General features: G+C 42.6%; 2 protein-coding genes across 3 annotated transcripts in view; both read left to right on the forward strand.

Moving 5' to 3' along the window:
* Nucleotides 1-4,017, forward strand: part of LOC8028464 (aquaporin-10) — a 63,702-nt gene extending 59,685 nt beyond the window's left edge. For both annotated transcript variants that reach the window (XM_029989270.3, XM_029989271.3), the window contains one exon: nt 1,766-4,017. In XM_029989270.3, the coding sequence (XP_029845130.1) occupies nt 1,766-1,818 (53 nt within the window). In that variant the 3' untranslated portion in view covers nt 1,819-4,017. The remainder of the gene's footprint in view (nt 1-1,765) is intronic.
* A 9,316-nt stretch (nt 4,018-13,333) lies between these two features.
* LOC8043520 (aquaporin-9) overlaps nt 13,334-17,825 on the forward strand; it is a 56,549-nt gene continuing 52,057 nt past the window's right edge. The window contains exon 1 of the mRNA XM_029989272.3: nt 13,334-13,765. Coding sequence (XP_029845132.1) covers nt 13,700-13,765 — 66 coding nt within the window. The 5' untranslated portion in view covers nt 13,334-13,699. The remainder of the gene's footprint in view (nt 13,766-17,825) is intronic.

Below are 17,825 nucleotides of genomic sequence, written 5' to 3' on the forward strand. Positions count from 1 at the left end.
GTAAGTAAAATCCTAAACACGTCTAATCAGGTCATATGAACTGTTATTCTTTTTTTTTTTAATTTTTAATCAACCTACATTTGTCGTTCTGCTAAAAAGACTTAATGCGGATTACGAATGATTGGAGAAGCACTTGGTGACAGCACGAGCTTGACACATATGTCACATGACACATGACACAGCACATGTCACGAATGTGTCGCATGGCGGATGTCCCGCGTCTTGTGGATTTCGTCCCGTCCAAGTGAATGTGTGTGCGCTGTTGTCAGCATGTTTGTCTGACTATTGTATCGATTTCGCGGGAGTGGTAATGACGCAAGAAGTTTAGGTTAGCAATGATCGTTCGCTGTCGAGCAAATCAGTTTTCTAAGCTTGATGCGAATATCGCCGTTATATTTCGTTTGGGTACCGACTTTGTTACAGCCCTTTGTAAATTACAAGAGAGACAAAGCTTTTCTATATGAATCAGCTTGCTTTGAAATACGTACTAGTAAAATTTATAAACGCAACAAAAAAAAAGTTTAAAATAATAAAATTTCTAAACGCAAAAATATATATATTCCGTGTAGCGCAATTCTATGGACTATTATAATTTCTCTACAATAGAAATAGAACCAGAACTTCAGAATTATCTAACGCCGCTATGGAAGCTCTACTGCCCTTTTAGTAGGACTGACATTCGTGTGCGTCACCATGGCCGTTAGGTGGTGTATAGTTAGTTGGTTGGAGTGTTATTTCTGTAAGTCACGCTTAAATTATGGCACTCTATACAGGGTTGAGCATGCTTATGAGCAACATAAAAAGAAGAATCAATGCTATGCAGTTGTTCTTAACAAACCATGCTGATCTTGAACTTGACAGTAGCAATATCATAACTAATAGCACGCGAACCTTATAGTAATTGCTAGAACAAAATGTGAGTATCTGGAAAAGTTTTTTTTTTTTTTTCAAACTCTAAGAACAACAGAACAACAAGCTATCAAAATACATTATGCAAAAACAACCCCCCCCCCCCCCCAAAAAAAAAAAAAAAGTAATATTCAATTAGTCAATTTTGCCGGCACTTACAACTTTTAAGCTTTAAATCTACGTTTTAATTTCGTTTGAGGGACGATGAATTAAAGAAAAAGAGCAACAATATGTTTTTCTTTTTTGAAAATAATTTTTTCTTGTTATTCGACTGTTATACTAGAGGTGTTATGAAACAAGCATTAATATGTTTAGTTATTCACGATATCAAAATGTCTTGACCTACCTGCATGCAAACCACGTATGGCAATTGAGAAGGCTTTATGAAAACCTTAGTTAGTATAAAGTTTTTTTTTTGGAAGTTTACAATACTTATTATACGAATAAGCAAGAGCCACACTGCAATGCGTTGGCATTTTAAATACTGATCGTCCATTTACACCTTTAAGAGCGTCTTTAGGTGTGTACAACATACTCGTACATTTCCATTGAACCCTCTACCTTTTTTTTTTTTTTTTTTTTTTTTACAAAATTTTATTAAGCAACAATGGCGCTCGCCATTGTTGCTTTGTGGGACCTTGCCGAACATTGACGTAACACTCGTTCTCGACGCGAGCCGGGCCGCCGAACGCCGACGGACTATTCGTATCCAATGAGTGCGTGCCCACCCACACAATGGCGGACTCGGGTAGTTGGCGCAGACGCCACGAGATGGCGCGAACGGGTCTATTTTTTCTCATTACCAGTGGAAGTCGTAACGTTCTCGCTGCTGTTTTCTTCTCTCTCACTCTTGCAGTTGAGAACAGCGTCCAGATGCGAGGCATCAAGCTGGGCGACTCCAAGAACTGATTCCCCGAACGCAGCCAGCCGGCGAAAACTCCGAAGCACCAACGAATCTTGCAGCCCGAAAACGAAACCGAAATCGTCCAAGTGCCCAAGATGTGTGCGCCTTCCCTCACTCCCTGTGCTGCTCGGGAAATTCTTCCGCACTCGGCGACAAAGCCTGCCAAAGATCGTTTCATCTTACTGTTTAATGTTATTATTATTAATATTATTATTGCTGTTTTCTTTTTGTTATATCTATATTATTAGTTTTACCTTCAACCGTCGCTCATCCGAAACTGGCTCGTCTCTCTTCAAGAAATTAAGTCTACTGGAAGCTGAACCGATATATGAAACATGCAAAATAATGTTCACATTGCCCTTGAGAGGTATTATTATTCAGCTTCCGATCTTATCATCATTTTATGTATTATACTATTTATTGTGCCTTAATCAGATTAAAATGACTGATGTATGTCGATTGGTTTATTGCAGCAACTTACAACCCAAGTTCTTATTTCATGAGAAAAAAAAAATTAGCATGACCATCTCCTCTTTTTTGAACCTTCTTTTTTCTTTAGATGATTGGCGATCTGTCTCCTGGATGTTTGATGTTGGTATAGGACATGTGTCACTCACATAATTCAAAGTCTAATCACGCGATTTGACATGATCTTCTCAATAACCAAACAGGCGGATCTAAACACTGACATTTTATATGACTGTTCGGACTTCTCATAAAGAGGCAGATCTAAGCTATTTTACCTATCAAAGCCTCAAGCATTCCAATGATTAGCCAGACGAGCCATGGTTGAATGCATCACTTTGTTTTCTTCCTGAAGCACTTAGAAACATGATTCAGATCCATTATTCATGTTCATTGACGCAGTCACATCAAATGTATATTTGCCCGTATTGTCTTTTGTTTTGTTTTTCTGCTGACATGCACTAAAACTATTTCAACACTCCGGTGAATTTGCTGTTAAAGCGGGTATAAATTGATGGCACAGTGTTAAATGCGACTTTCTACCAAATAGCGTTATGACATGACGTCAAAGTCATGCTACCTTTTTAAAGAATTTCGCAAGCTTAAAGCAATAATTTTCAAGCGTGTACATAAAAGTGTTGTATCAAGTATCTTTGAATTTAACCCAAATTTATAGATTTGTTTTTGCTTTTTTTTTTACGTAAAGTGTACAGTACGTGGAACTCTGTTTTTTCCACCACAGATTTAAGGAGGGAATAAAATCGGAAGCTGGAATTTGTTGCATGGTTCACGACGAACCCGTGATTCGATTCCAAAGAATATACAAGAGCCTAAAACTCTGCTGTGTACGTCTTATACGTTTTACGTGACTCGCCATAGCGCAATTTAGGGACTGTTCTTTTCCTGCCGCATTAAACAGTTTGACGGGTCAACATCTTGCTATGCAAACTGGTAATTCTTCAATGATAACTTCTTAAAATGTCATTTTTTTTTTCAGAATTTATTATTTCTGCGAGTTAAAATAGGTGGATTAGAGATTTCAAGGTCGGTGCGACACCTCCAACACCCGCGGACGTTCCCAATCCGTAGTTGGTTCCAATTTAGCTTAGAAAGTAGTAGAGACACAAGCGCGTGCGCTAAAATTTGTCCCAGGTGTCTAATCATTTCTTATTTTACCTTCTTTTTTTTTTTTCAACAACGGTCAATAATAAATTTTGCTGCACACTCTGAAGTCACGACAATTCTGACAATCAGCCCTGCGCCTGCACAAAAGATCCTACACGCTCTTGTAATATTTTAAAAATTTTTAAAGGATTTCTTCTTTTTTTTTTCATAGGCACGTATTTTTTGCAGGGTTCTATTTCACGGTTAACTATTGTATTGTTTGTTATAGCGTTTTGTATTAGATGTACATCCAAGGACGCGGTTAGTGCGAACAAGTATAATGACCACTTTCTTCTGATTTTCTTTTAGAATCAAAAGGCTCTAATAAAAACTATTAGCCTGGTGAAGAGTGCTCCCTTGGGGCACTAACCTAAGCGGTAATAATTGGTGCCCACGCCATACTTTTTCGAAGTAAAATGCGGAAAGCACCGGTGTCGAGTTCGTGCTAACAATGTCGCGCTGTGTATCTATCGCCCTGCTCATCCGTATGTCGTTTTAGTGACTTGCTGTCTGTGTACGTTTGTTTTAGAGGATTGTTTTATGTTACTGGAGACGAATAAAACATGTCAACCAAACATCGCATCTGTCAGCTCTCAAATTATTCAGGTTCACATTCTTCCGTGAAGACGGCGACACGGTGCAGGAACGCATTTCAATAAAGGTATACGCATCTCGCAAAATCTATGTCATTCTTAATTACAGTATCTGCAATAAACTGTCACCTTATAACAAATTTGCTTATTTTATAAATAAAAGTAATATTTTTTTTACTCTATCGCTGTTTCGTCGGCCCAGGAGGGGAGAGAAAGATAAAAAAAAAAAAGATTTCAAACAGGCGGATTGTGCTTTTGCATTAGCCATTAATAAAACAAATCATGAGCCATTTCATTTTGCAAAGGTGGATGACCAGCGAAGCTGTTTAGCACACGACACAGACCCGCCCCGTGGAGCCGGAGGAGACTAGACACGCGTGACGGGACCGCCACCAGGTGGAAAGTAGACACGCGCGACGAGACCGCCACCCCGGCATAGCGGAAGGAAAGGAAACTAGGCACGCAAGCGCTTGGAACGACCACAAAAAAAAAGGGCGGTTCGAGCGTAGACATGGCCGACGCGAGTCGTACAGAGGCAAATTTTTTAGAAACCTTTATTATCTACCTAAGAGTCTACTAATCTTGAAAATGGTGCCTATTACGAACTAATCTACTCAGTAGACCTATTGCTAAATTACCCAAGCATCGAGGAGAATGCAGGGAATGGTGTTCCACGCGCCGCACGTGCCTTAGTCTGCAGCAGCATAGCCTCCTCTATTCTCACAAGGCCTGGCAGTTCGACGACGGAGCCATAGAGTGCCCGGTCGCAGATTGGCAGAGCGGGGATCTGGTAGCACAAAGCCTTTCTCGGGGAACCTGACGTCAGCGCACAGCTTTCGCAGGGATGAGGACCCGAAACATGGTTTTTAAAACAGACGAGAAAATAAGCGGTAGCGCGAGGAACGCGAGGAGCACGAGCGAACATTCCATCGCTCGGGAGAGGTGTGTTTCGGCGTCTCGCCGCAGCGGGGCGCCCGTCACGTGGCTCTCTTCTCATCCGTTGTCTGCCGCTCTACTTTTTCAATTTCGGCGGCCGCTGCTCGCCGAACTGAACTACTATCCGAATTCAATAAAGGTCAAATGAGAGCAATGTATATAAAGAAGTGTTCCTTCTTTTTTTTTACTTTGTCCCTGTGCTTGGCCTGTCTCACTTGTCATTCTCTCTCCATGGCCCATACTCTATTTAACACGTTGCTCGAGCAGCCTGGAGCTCTTCTGCTTCGACAATCTTGCTTAAAAACAGAGATTAAAAAAAATCATGAAATAGTATACATAACCTGGCAATTCATTAAAACTATCAGCAGCATTTATTGTGTGGGATGCAAATCTATAGTGATACTCTTGCAATTGTGGCCATACTTCTTCAATTTTATATACCAGCTATGATTCATGCGTTGCCTAGCCTGTCAACAATGCCTGAAATGTTGGATGAAGTTTTGCCTGCAGCTACAGGCCATACCTCAATAAAGTCACATATGAAAATTCACACTTCCTACGAAAAACACGCACAAAAAAATATTGAATAGAAACGAGCGCGGCGGCAGCTAACGTGGTCACAGCGTCCACAGGGCGAGTGGAGTAGAGATGCCGCGAACTTTTTTCGAACCGAAGTTCGATGATCGATTTAAGCGGTTCGAAAGGTTCAAAAGATTTCGAATTTTTGAACTTTCCATGTCGAGAAATTCGACCGAAGTCGAATTTTCGAACTTATTAAACTAGGAAGTTCGACGCTTTTCGCAATTTCGAACTTATTACGCTGCAAAATTCGATGATTGTCAAACTTTCGACTTGATAGTCTAAAAACAATTCGATGATTTTCGACCTTTCGAACAACTTGCACCATAAAGTTCGAAGCTTTTCGAACTTTCGACCTTCTACGCTAAGAAAAATCGATAATTTTCGAACTTTCGAACTTATTAGTCTAAAGAATTCGAAAATTGTCGAACTTTCGATTCCTATAAAGTCAAAAGTTCAACGAACTTCGAACTTTTAGGGTAAAAGTTTGAAGTTCGTCGAACTTCGAAAGACCGGCGGGTGGCTTCATTTGGATTCAAGCTGTAAGGTACATTCGTAATTTTTTTTTTTCCAATTTTACATGCGGTGCCGCATTCAATGCCGTTTATTTCAATCATCTGGCATGCTTGGTTTTAAATAAATAGATTCCCGAAGGAGCGAGGAAGGATGACGGGGTTTTAACAGTTGTCGTTTGTGCCATATTTGAAGCGCGCTATAGCCGAAGCTATTTATGGTAGAGATCAGAGATGGCAGTAATGACATTACTGTAATGGAATTACAGTAATTAAATTACTTATTTGAGTAATGAGTAAGGTAATGAATTACTTCTCTAGGCTAGTAATTTAGTAATGTAATGAATTACTTTTAGGCGGTAATTTCGAAAAATTACTCATTACTTTTAAAATTACTTTTTCCCTAAATTATAAAATTTTTTTTCAAGCTTTAAGGAAGAAGAGAAAAATTATTTTGCAAGGTGAAATGTTGTGAAAGAGCACCAGAAGAAATAATCGACGGCCACCTGAGCGCAAAGCCTTGCACGAAGAGCTGGACAGACACACAGAGAAGGGCTGGAAAGGCAAAGGAGAAAAACTTACGTGCAGACATCGCTGGAAGGCAATGGCTTACGAACTCCAGGCACGACAGATTCACGGCGTCGCGTCATCACGTCGATACTATACTTCGTTCATCCCTAAGCTGACAGTAATGTTGCAGCTGCAAGCTAACCAAAACGAATCAAACATCTTTTAATCACGTCTCCCGTCCCTTTCTCTGCGCGTGGGTATGAACGAGAGCGTGGTTACGTGGCAAACAATAGACGTTTGACTGCTCCAACAAACACGTTTCTACCGTTCACCCCTAAGCTGACAGTGCGACAACTTAGGGATGAACGGCTCATAGGCTGCAAGGCGACGGGCATATCGCCAGTGAGTTAAACATAATTTAAACCTGGGAGGACAGGACAAATAGATATCGAGCCTTGTACTTTCGTCAGGCAAGGTCAAACCGTAAACTTCGACCATTGCGAACAACAAACGACCGGAATAAAGAGTTAATTCCAAATACCTTGTCAAAGCCCGAGAACGTTTCGTGCGTCCTCGAGCAAAGCAGGTGCCGCTCGCTATATGCCTCGCTGCCTTCCCTTGGGAAGTTTATTCGGGAATAAGCTTACAAGCAGATATCGCCCCCGCTGTTGGGAAGGTACACTACTTAGAAACCTCGCGCCATTCCCCAACTGGCGACGCTTCTGATTAACAATTATCCGGGCCCTTTGTGTGACACTGCGCAAAAGCTTGGAGACTTCGAGTGTTTCGGAAAATGCTCCTTGAAAGGAATGACCGAGAATGAGTCAACTATACTAGGTGACAACTTTTCTTGGCAATGCAATGGAGGGTAAAGGCACGCGTTCTCTCTCCCATTCTGAGCGCTGAATAAAGCAGGGCGCGGGCTCTCTACCCTCTCCACTCCATTGCCAAGAAAAGTTATATCCGAGTATAGCGCTCTCGGGAGAATACAATTAGATTGCGTCGGAGGCGGAAGGGAAAGATTTCACGCGACTACTCCTTGTAAGAACGAGCTGCCTTTGCCCGACTTAACAAACAGACACAGACTACAACTTCTAAATCAGGAAGGCGGAAACATATCACCCTTTTAGTAAGAACGTTCACCTTTGAATAAACAGCAAAACCGGTGAGTCGACTGTCTTTCTGAGTCACATCTAAAGAAGCTATTCATCATGTTAAAAACTTATGTCGTGTGCGCCATCACAACCACTGTTCAGTATGGTTCACTTTGAGGCGCATAAGGTTGTTGCGGTGTAAACAGGAAGGTCTGAGGTTTGGTACATAGAGACCAACTCCGCTCTTTGACGTCACATCACTGCGGTGGCGCAGCTGTCGGCACTGCGCTCCTCCCGAATCTGGTTCCTGCACACGCGCTGTGTGGGCAAACGAGGGCTTGTTTTGTAAACACTGTGCTGGTGTATACGGTAAATGAAATGAGCACGAATTATTGCCTCGAGGTATTCAAAAGTAATGTCAAAGTAATTTCAAAGTAATTTCATTACTTTCTGAAAGTAATTGTAATGTAATGTCATTACAACCAGGCAGCGGTAATTTGTAATGTAATTTAATTACATTTTGACAGTTTTCAAAAAAGTAATTAGTAATGTAATTCAATTACCTTTTTAAAGTAATTTTGCCATCTCTGGTAGAGATGTTAAACCTTTTAAGAATGATCTATGTATAGCAAAGTGTAGGTGTCGTCTTAAGATATGATTATTGTTCAAGACGACTTTCGAAGAAATATCCAAACATGTACCTACGGGCAATTATGCCCTAAACTTGGTAATTTTTTTCGCCTACATTGTTTAATTGAGAGGCAGTACATATCATTACCATCTGCAGAATACAAAATAATGTATTTATTGTTTTTTTTTACACGTTGAGGAATAAATTAACTCATCGGGGAAGATTTCTAAAATTGTTCAAGTTCAGCACGCCATAATTCTTTTTTTTTTCTCATTTTACGTTTTTGGACGTGTTTCTTTTAGCCTGTATATAATTTTGGTAGGAGAAACTTGTTTCATAGTTCTGGGCCTCTGAATATACAAGAATACAACACTTCGGGCGGGTTCTTGATAGTTTTTTTTTTTTTTTTTTCTCCAGCTTTTTTATTTTTGCATTTATTGTTATGTTTATTTATTGATTATTTTTTTACCAATGGCACAGTTATTTAGATCGAAAAGACATAGCTTTGAACTTCCGAGCCACCGAGCATGTGACGAGTAGTGCCATCTGACAACGAGTTTCTAACAATGACCATCCACGCGATATTTTATGCAGTGAAGAGCGACAGTAGCTATACACATGCAGTATAGCTATACATGCATAAATAATTTCAGATTGAGATAAGCTCGACCATGCCCTCTTTCCCCGTATTGTTTTCTTTAGCAGTTCGAAATATGTGGGAAAGGGGGGGGGGGAGACTGGAGCCCCCCCCCCCCTTTCCCCCCTCCCCCTCCCGTTTTTCCTCTTCCGACGCCACTGGTATGGTAGAACGTTCCTCGACCTCAAGTTGCGTCAGCTTCTGTGCTTTTTGCTCGGCGTTTGTTCCACCCCAGAAAATAAACCTCTAAAGCAATTAAAAACAAAAAAATTGTCAAGGTGCAGGCGAGCTGGTGTATGTTGATCATGATGCAAAATCCGGAGACTAGGAATGAAATTCACCAGAAATAGTGTAAGAAGAAAGAAAAAAAGGGGACAGGACAACGTTTCAAACTCAGCTGAGTTGAGTTTGAGACGTTGTCCTGAGCTGAGTTTGAGACGCTGTCCTGTCCCCTTTTTTCTGTCTTCTTACACTTTTTCTTTTAAATTTCATTCCCAGTCTCAGGATTTTGCATCATGTACAAACTACACTTACTATATGCCAGCGTCACTCGGGCGGCGTTCGATCGGATTACTACCAGCGTGCAAGGGGGTAGGGAGGCAGTTTGCCAGATCGCTTCAAGGTTTTTCTGAACCCCAACCACCTGCCTGCCCCTGGCCGTTTCGAACTGGATGAGTATCGTTAAACAGTGCGTTCGTAGGATCACTACTTCGTGATGCACGTTAATGACCACCCCGGGCTGGCGGTCACAATTACTGATCTCTTGTCACACGTCACTCTGCACTGGCAAATATTCCAGCACATCCTGGACACCCTTCGTCTCATTTAATTGCCTGACCAACTTCGCGCAGTTTAAATACCACACCCGAACTTTTCTAAACCTGATTTCGTGAAAACCAGTGAGGCGTGAAAACGTTATTTGAGACTGAAACTGTGGCGGAACATGAAAACCGGACTTCGAACTTTGCGCAGCTGTACTTCAAAGAAATTAGAAACCTTCAAAGATTTTTTTTTTCGAATTTAGCCTTAAAAGAGAATCGAAACCTTCGACTTTTCGAACTTTGTGTAGAAAGGAATTCGAAATCTTCGATTTTTTGACGTCTATGTCTTTAAAAATTTGAAACGTTCGATTTTTCGAATTTTAGATTTAAAGAAAATCGAAACATTCGATTCTCTCGAATTTCAATTTAGGGAAGTTCGAAATCGTCGAATTTATCGAACCTCAAGTAAACAAATATTCGAAAAAATCGATCCGAACTTTTAGAAACCGTGAAAGCTTCAAACTTTTCGAATTCGAAACCCCACGATTTCGGAAAGTTCAGATTTTTTCGATTTCGAACCTCCGTAAGGTCGAAAATATCAAAACCTTTCGAATTCGAACATCACTTCGGTTCGAAAATTTCAAAATCTTTCGAATTCGAATTTAGGGTGGTTCGCGGCATCCCTAGAGCGGAGCGAGTCGGAGAAAAATTCTCTCCTCGCCGTGACGCCACCCCCGTTCGCCGCAAGGGGGCGCCACGCGAACTTTGCAGGGCTACCTTCACGCTACCTCCACGTGCATGCCGTAAATTCCACGAAAATAACACCCGTGTAAGAATTTTTTTTTTTTTTTACAATTAGCACGAATTTTTTAGGCTATGCTCAGACATTCCGTCATCAGCAACGATGGTATGCTGGGCATAACGGAGCTGCGATAGCACTTAACGTCTGGTCACGTGACGTCATGACGTTGCGTCACGTGACTACACTTGTGGCAAACCTGGTGGGGCTACGGTTATGGCGACGCGGCGTCTACACAAGCCCCAAATCGCTTCTGTCGGAATCAGAGGCGTAGACCACGAGGGGGGGGGGCATTGGATGTCGTGCCCCCCCTGGTAACATCCGGAGGGGGGGGAAAGCAGAGCCCTTCCCCCCCGCCCCCCCCCCCCCCCCCCCCGGGCCAAGATCCTTACCGAGACGCTGTTTACGTGCCATGTAACGAGCTTCTAGTAGTGGCATGTAAACAAAATAACGCACACTGCGATGGACACATGGTGATGTACATACGCTGTAAAATGTACCCCCTAAAATAAACTACTGATAGTTGCCGGTGTAAATAAAAATTCCGCGGAAAAGACCCCCCCGGTTAAATGGAAAGTCTACGCCGCTGGTCGGAATGCAGCATTCTGCGTTGACAAAAAGAAACACCTAGTACGCAGTTTCTATTTCCTAACTTTATTATTTTATTATTTTATCATGTTTTTCATCATTTTATACTTGTGTGTGTGGGGATGCTATTGAAAATTTATTTATGCGATTCAAATGTTTTATAAGATACAGGCCTTCAAAGTTCGAAGACAATCGCCCAAGCTCTCATATTTAGGCTTTTTATATATATATATAAATAATTTTGTTTTTTGAGCCTATGAGTTGCTTGAGCTAGCTTGAGCCAGCGCCACCTGGGTTACCTAGCTTTCTAGATCGACTTCTAGAAACTAAAATATACTTCGTTTCAGCTTAAAGGGACACTGACTGGGTATTTAAGCTCGGCAAGGTTTTTATTTGTACAGGTGGCTGGGCTGTCCACTACTTGGGGTTAGGGTGACCACCTTCCTGCAAGCGAAATGCGGGACAGCGGGGCAGTGAGGGCGGGAGGTCAGGGGGGGGGGGGGGGGGGGGGGGGGGGGGTAGAGGAAATTTATTAACGCGCACACTACGAACCGAGGCTCTGTTAACACATTTAATATCCTGTGCTGTTTATACACCTTCTAATTGTATTGCAGGCTCAGCAATTCAGCTCAAATAATTTTTACTTCGCAGAGGTGAGGAGCTACCCGGGATCCAATACATACTCCACTTTTCTGTACATATGCCTGGCCTTCATGTGACACGACTGTAGCTGTCAGGTAGCACCCTAACAGTTCCAAAAAGGAACTGCTATTTAGCCAAGCATTTATCTCAATTACAGTTCAAAAGACCCCTACAAAATTCAGAACTCACAACAACTAATTTCCTTTCTACAGGAAAATGGAAAAGATGTGACCTCTGGCTTTTCTATTGACGTAAAAGACATGTATTATTCAATTCCACACGCAAGCATCATGCCGATTCTACGGGACAGCATTGAGAAGCAAGGAGTGTCACCTTTTCAAAATGCGACCGGAGTGAACGTTGATTCCTTTTTGGAACTGTTAGGGTGCTACCTGACAGCTACAGTCGTGTCACATGAAGGCCAGGCATATGTACAGAAAAGTGGAGTATGTAATTTTTACTCCCAGTGATATACTTTTTTTTTTATGCCAAATGTGCGTCCAAACCTAAAACATAAAAATAAACTGAAGGAGAACTCAATGCATCAAATGGAAATAAGAAACCGTAAATATTTTTCTGGTTATTGTTTCCTGCCAACGCTTACTTTTATCAACACGGTGCTACACTCTAAAAAAAGCCTGTGCGTCTACTTTCCCGCACAGCACTCGGAGAGCCAATCACCGCAAGTTACGGAGGCAGCTCAGCAAATGACGACGCCGAAACATATGTTTAGACCGAGGAACGCAGTAGGAGTTTTTACATTAAGCAATGCAAGCGTGACGTTTTGCCTTGCGTAATGTCACAACTCAGACTTCGTTTTTTTGGTTTAAACATATGTTTCGGCATCGCCATTCGCTGAGCTGCCTCCGTAACTCGCGGTGATTGGGTCTCCGAGTGCTGTACGGGAAAGTAGACGCACAGGCTTTTTTTAGAGTGTACACAAATTTTTAACAGTATGTTCTTTTTCGACCCTTGTGAGTTGCAGTTTTTTTTTCCCTTGTGTAGTTGTCTTCACGAAAAAATAAAAAAATAAATCTACGGCAAAAACCTTTCGCTTTGACACAGCGATATAAAAATAATTGCAGTATCTTATATTTAAAATTATGGCGAGCAATTTTTCTTACAATATTTTGCCACCAAGGGAAGAGGCGCAACGGAGCAAGCGCGTCGGTTTTACTGCAGGAACGACGGTCGCTTCCCGCAATGCTTGGATAGAAAATGGCGTACCCATGCGATTCACACCATTACCAGCGACCTACGCGCTTCCCCGTGCCCCGTTGTTCGGCAGCACCATGAGTTGCAGTGTGAATTTTACGACAGTGTGAAATGCGGGACATTTCGAAGATTTGAGAAGTTCTCGCGGGACGCGGGACACGAGCCCTCAATGCGGGACAGACACGCGAGTCGCGGGACAGGTGGTCACTCTACTTAAAGTACGGAAGAGAAAAAAAAAAAAAAAAAAGGGGGGGGGGGGGGGGGTGGGGGGGGGGAAAAGAGAGCCCAACACGAAAAATAAATTCCAACGGGATGGTGGCGCCATCTGGTATGTGTTTAAATATGTTTAGGTGGCGCCATCTCTGAGGAAGTTTCTAAATTAAGCTACCGGAGCGCAGCGCTATGTCGGAAAGCGGAACTAAGGCCGATGAAAACCAGAACTTGCAACGCGGGAGCCCGAATCGCAGCACTACATCCGAGAATCGCGAGAGGCCGCAGCTCTCACGAGCTCTCGCGCATCCCGCAGTCAGTCGGCGGATCGGGGCAAGAGCAATTTCGAGCGATTCGAGCCTTCAAATCATCGGAGGAATTCGGCATGACCGAGCCGCCCAGGAACGCGTCGTTATGAGGTCCAACTGACGAATTCCATCGACCCCGCGTCTTAGCCACAGGTTAGGTGTGCGCGTCCGCGTGTGTTTCATCATCGAAGAACAAGGCCGCCGTATTTTCAAAGGGTCGCGAGCAAGACACACGTCGCAAGATGAAGATCGAGAGCAGACTGATCCGCGAACTAATTAACGAATTCATCGGAACTATGATCCTTGTGGTGAGTACGTCCTTCGATATTTTTAAATTTATACCGTGACATACCCCAGCTGTGCAAGTAGTTTATCGATTTTTTTTTTTTTTTTTTTATTGCATATCTCAACGGCTTGCGGTCAGTTTTCGCCTTTGAAATCGAAAACGAAAGCTGGTTAGTGATTGGGCTGTTCAGAACGACGTCAGGCCAGCGTAAAGCGTTTCATTGGTTTCCGCGTCAAATGAGAAAATGGCGGGGAAAAGGGAGTTTCATGAAAATATGTTCAGATCTCCTTCTTGGCTGTACGGCAAATTATTTGTAAATTGCATAACTGAAGCTTGAGCTATTAAAATGTTTGTCCACTGAAAAAATAAAAAAGGAAAACAAATTAAACGGCGCTCTGCTATAACGAGAATGCTTAGTGAAATATGAGTTGTGAAAAGTCTTTTTTTTTTTTTAAGTTATTTTAGTTGACCGTGTTGTGACCTCTTCGTGCCCTTGGAGTTGAACAGATGGTGTATCTTTTTCTACTGGCTACGCGAAAACAGTTACAAGTTCATTTGTTCTGTTCGTTTTCTTATGCGATAGCGATTAAAAACGTTATGTATATTCAGTAAAAAAAAAAAAAAAAACTTATATTAGTATGGTGCCCCGCAATTAAACACTGGCTTATGTTTCGCCCTGCGTAAAAATTGCAATGCCTCATTTTAATTCACAGGTGCTTGGAGAGTGGCACTTCAGGTTTAGCGTTTATTCCTCCTTAATTAATAATGTGCCTGTCCGTTTTTTTTTTTGTTTTTTTTTTTTTTGTTACGGTGATAAGGTTTTTTGGGGTATTATTAAGGGTAAGAATACAGAATTCTGTCGAATGTGCTGAAGATCTCGTCAATCCGTATTTTTTTTAAATATTTTTTTGCAAGGTACTTTCTGTAGAAGTTGGAAGCAATTGAATTGGCGACAGCAGTTTTAAGGCACTCAGATCTCATTCAAATTGACAACGAAAAAAAAAATGAAAGAAAGAAAGTGGAGGGGTACGAAAATAGATCGATTACTCTGACCCTAGCATATATTGTTGCCTGCTTTTGATCTTTATTTGTTTTTCGATGACGTTATTGTTATTTGGATGATCGCTGTCAACGAGATCTTTCTTGTGACGTCAATAACCCTTCCGGGGTTTTTTCGCCGAATCGAACAATCGGAAGAAGTTGACGGTTGCTGATCTTCAGCGTGCTCGTCAAATATGCAGCTATTTTCTTTTTTCTTTTGTTTCCGCCGACGGTTGAAGCCACTCCTCAGGCCAGGAATGCTGGAGTACAATCGTTTCTGCGCTAGACACGCCTATTTCGTCATAACGACAGGGTTAATATATCGGAAAATATGTTGTCGAAAATTCATGCGCCGATGTCCCGCTACTTTGTTACACACGTTGCCAGACTTGAAGACATTACTAAAAAAGTAAGAAATTACATGTACAATTACTCAAAGCTAAATTGTCATTAATTACAATTACCCTTTTATACAGGAAAGAGACCGTTACCCCAAAACGAAATCCGTTACTTTCGTGGCGTTACTTCAAACATTACTCTCCTCAAGTAAGGAACAGAGGAAGGAGGGCCATTCTAGAGCTTATTGTGGTACTTTGAGCAACAGCTGGCTCTCGAAAGTCTCGTCAGATACTTTGCCTCATTTCTTCGCGAGGAGGTCCACTCCTATCACTGATCTCCCTTTCAACTGAGGCACTGGAGGCACAGTGTACCTCACGAATGCTTCATGAACTGCATTGGGCTTCTCCAGCAAAGCGATGGACGTGATCTGAAGAAAGAGCAAAGCTTCGTCGTCGCAGCCGGTGCCAGATACTGTCATTACTGGCAGAAAAGAAAACGAGGTTCAGAGGTTCTGGCGTAAAAATACGTGAAAACGTGCTCGAGCGAGCGCGGGCACTCCCTGGACCACGGAACCAAGATCCGGCCGGCTCTACTGAGCTGCGGTGAGCTGCCCCAAAGTATCTTTTGTTTCTATTGTGGCTTCTCGCTTCGCACCCAAGTTCCCTCTGGGACGCTCCTTTCCAGACCCTCCCGAACCGGCGACTATCTCAAATGGTCCTTCGCGAAGCTGTAGAAGGCGTCATAGGACTGACCAAATGGGGTCAGACCAAATGTGCACCTAGAGTGCCTTCATGTGCGCTTCGCATAGAGTGATGCCAACTGCCTGTTTCCCTTTCCCACACCCTCTTCCATCGCCATTTTGTTTCTCTCATTGTTTCCCCGTGCGCCGGAAAGTGGCCTTTGTGTCCATCGGTAATCCCATCCGAGGGGGAAAATGCTAATCCTCCCTCCGTGGGTTCCACAACGCTGCTCCGAACTTCTGAGATAAGGTGCTTGTTTCCGGGAGGGTTATAAGCCCCACGGATTATCGCCGAGGAACAAAATGGCTGCTGGTTTGTCGGCGAGTGGTATTACAAAGGGTGGCATCACCCTAGCAAAGCGCACATGAAGGCTCCCTATGTGCACCTATCTGCACCGGAAAATATCGCCAGACGGTAGCCAACGAAGTTAGTAAGACAGGGTAGTTACACGTGACAATTAAAGAATACATTATGCTTCGGTCTAGTCTGTTCTTCTTCCTTTGACTCTGAACGGGTCAAGCCTCGGTTTTGAGGCGTTGGTGAATGAGAGAATGCATTTCGTTTCGATATAAATACATGTAATAAAGAAATAAAAACGAGGACACTAAAGAAAACAATTAGTTAGAGCGTTGGTTCAAACATGTAAACGCGCCTTTGCCGTACGTATACCTTTCTTAGTGCCGTTAAAAAATGCAAAGATCGCGGGCCGGCAGTAGTGTACTCCAGCGTTCTCGAGGTAGACGCGTCCACTGAGACCACGGGCAGCGAAGGGTAGAGAACTAAGCCCCACTCGCGAGTTACACTCCCTCTTCAAGCCCAGAATATGTAGCCTACATCAACTACCATTTTTTTTTTTTTTTTCATTACCAAAAATTTGTGTTTGAGGTAAAGATGATGTCCTGATAAGGTAAAAACAGTAGATAAAAAAGGGCCATTACCATTTCCGAAGTTCTCACGAAATACCTGAAAGACAAAAAGGGTGACAAAAGGGAAATAAAGTGGGCCAGCCCTAGAGATTGGATTTCAAAAGTAGTAAATACCCCCCCCCCCCCCCCTTTTTTTTTCAAAAAAACAAAACAAACAAGCATACTATTTATAGAACGAACAAAATGCTTGTGGAAATAACCCCTGTACTCATTATCAAATGCTTCGAGCTTTTCGGAGGTGTCCTGTTCTCCCCGTCTTCAATCTAAACAACAACAACAAAAAGAGGATATTATGATTTTTTTTGTTAGGGTCTGCAGAAAATAAAAAAAGATTCAGGGGCTTGACGTAGTAAGGAAAGGCTCTGTTTGTAGCACACAACGTCGCTGCAATCGATTTTGCAAAATGAACACTTTCTTTCTTTCTTCCTTTTTTTTTCGGTGGGAGGGGGGTTGTGAATAAAAAGTAACTATTTACAACAACGCCGTTACGTAAAAACAAACAAACGAACAAAAAAAAAAACTTTACATTTATTTATGTAAATATGTAACTATTCCGTTACGAAATTACTGGTAACTGTAAGGGATTACAAGTAATTTCGTTATTTGTAGCGGATTACGTACAAGTCTTATTGCCCATGTTCCAGTAGCGTAGCTAGGAACTTTTTTTTGGAGGGGGCGGGGTGGGAAAAAGGGGGGGGGGGGGGGGGGGGGCTGGAGCAATATAGCTCCGCGGCCAATGAAATCGTAGCATATGAAGATAACAACGCTTAAAGAACCAATCAAAAAGCGAGAACACAATGAGCCACGGCCTGCGTTGCTTAAAAGTCCGACCTCAGGGCGCCGCCATCTTGTTTATTGGGGTGCGCTTTGGCGCTGCCATAACCCGATTACGACGCCTTAGCAAGGCTTCGTAATCAGATTATGACGCGTCCAAACGCACCCCAATGAGCAAGATGGAGGTGCACTGAGGCCGGACTGTGTCGTTCTGGGTTAACTGCAGCTTTTAACAGCTTTTGTGAGACAGTTCTGACTCGAC

This window comes from Ixodes scapularis, unplaced genomic scaffold (genome assembly GCF_016920785.2).
Source record: "Ixodes scapularis isolate PalLabHiFi unplaced genomic scaffold, ASM1692078v2 PGA_scaffold11__112_contigs__length_91849675, whole genome shotgun sequence".
In the NCBI taxonomy this organism is placed as follows: domain Eukaryota; kingdom Metazoa; phylum Arthropoda; class Arachnida; order Ixodida; family Ixodidae; genus Ixodes; species Ixodes scapularis.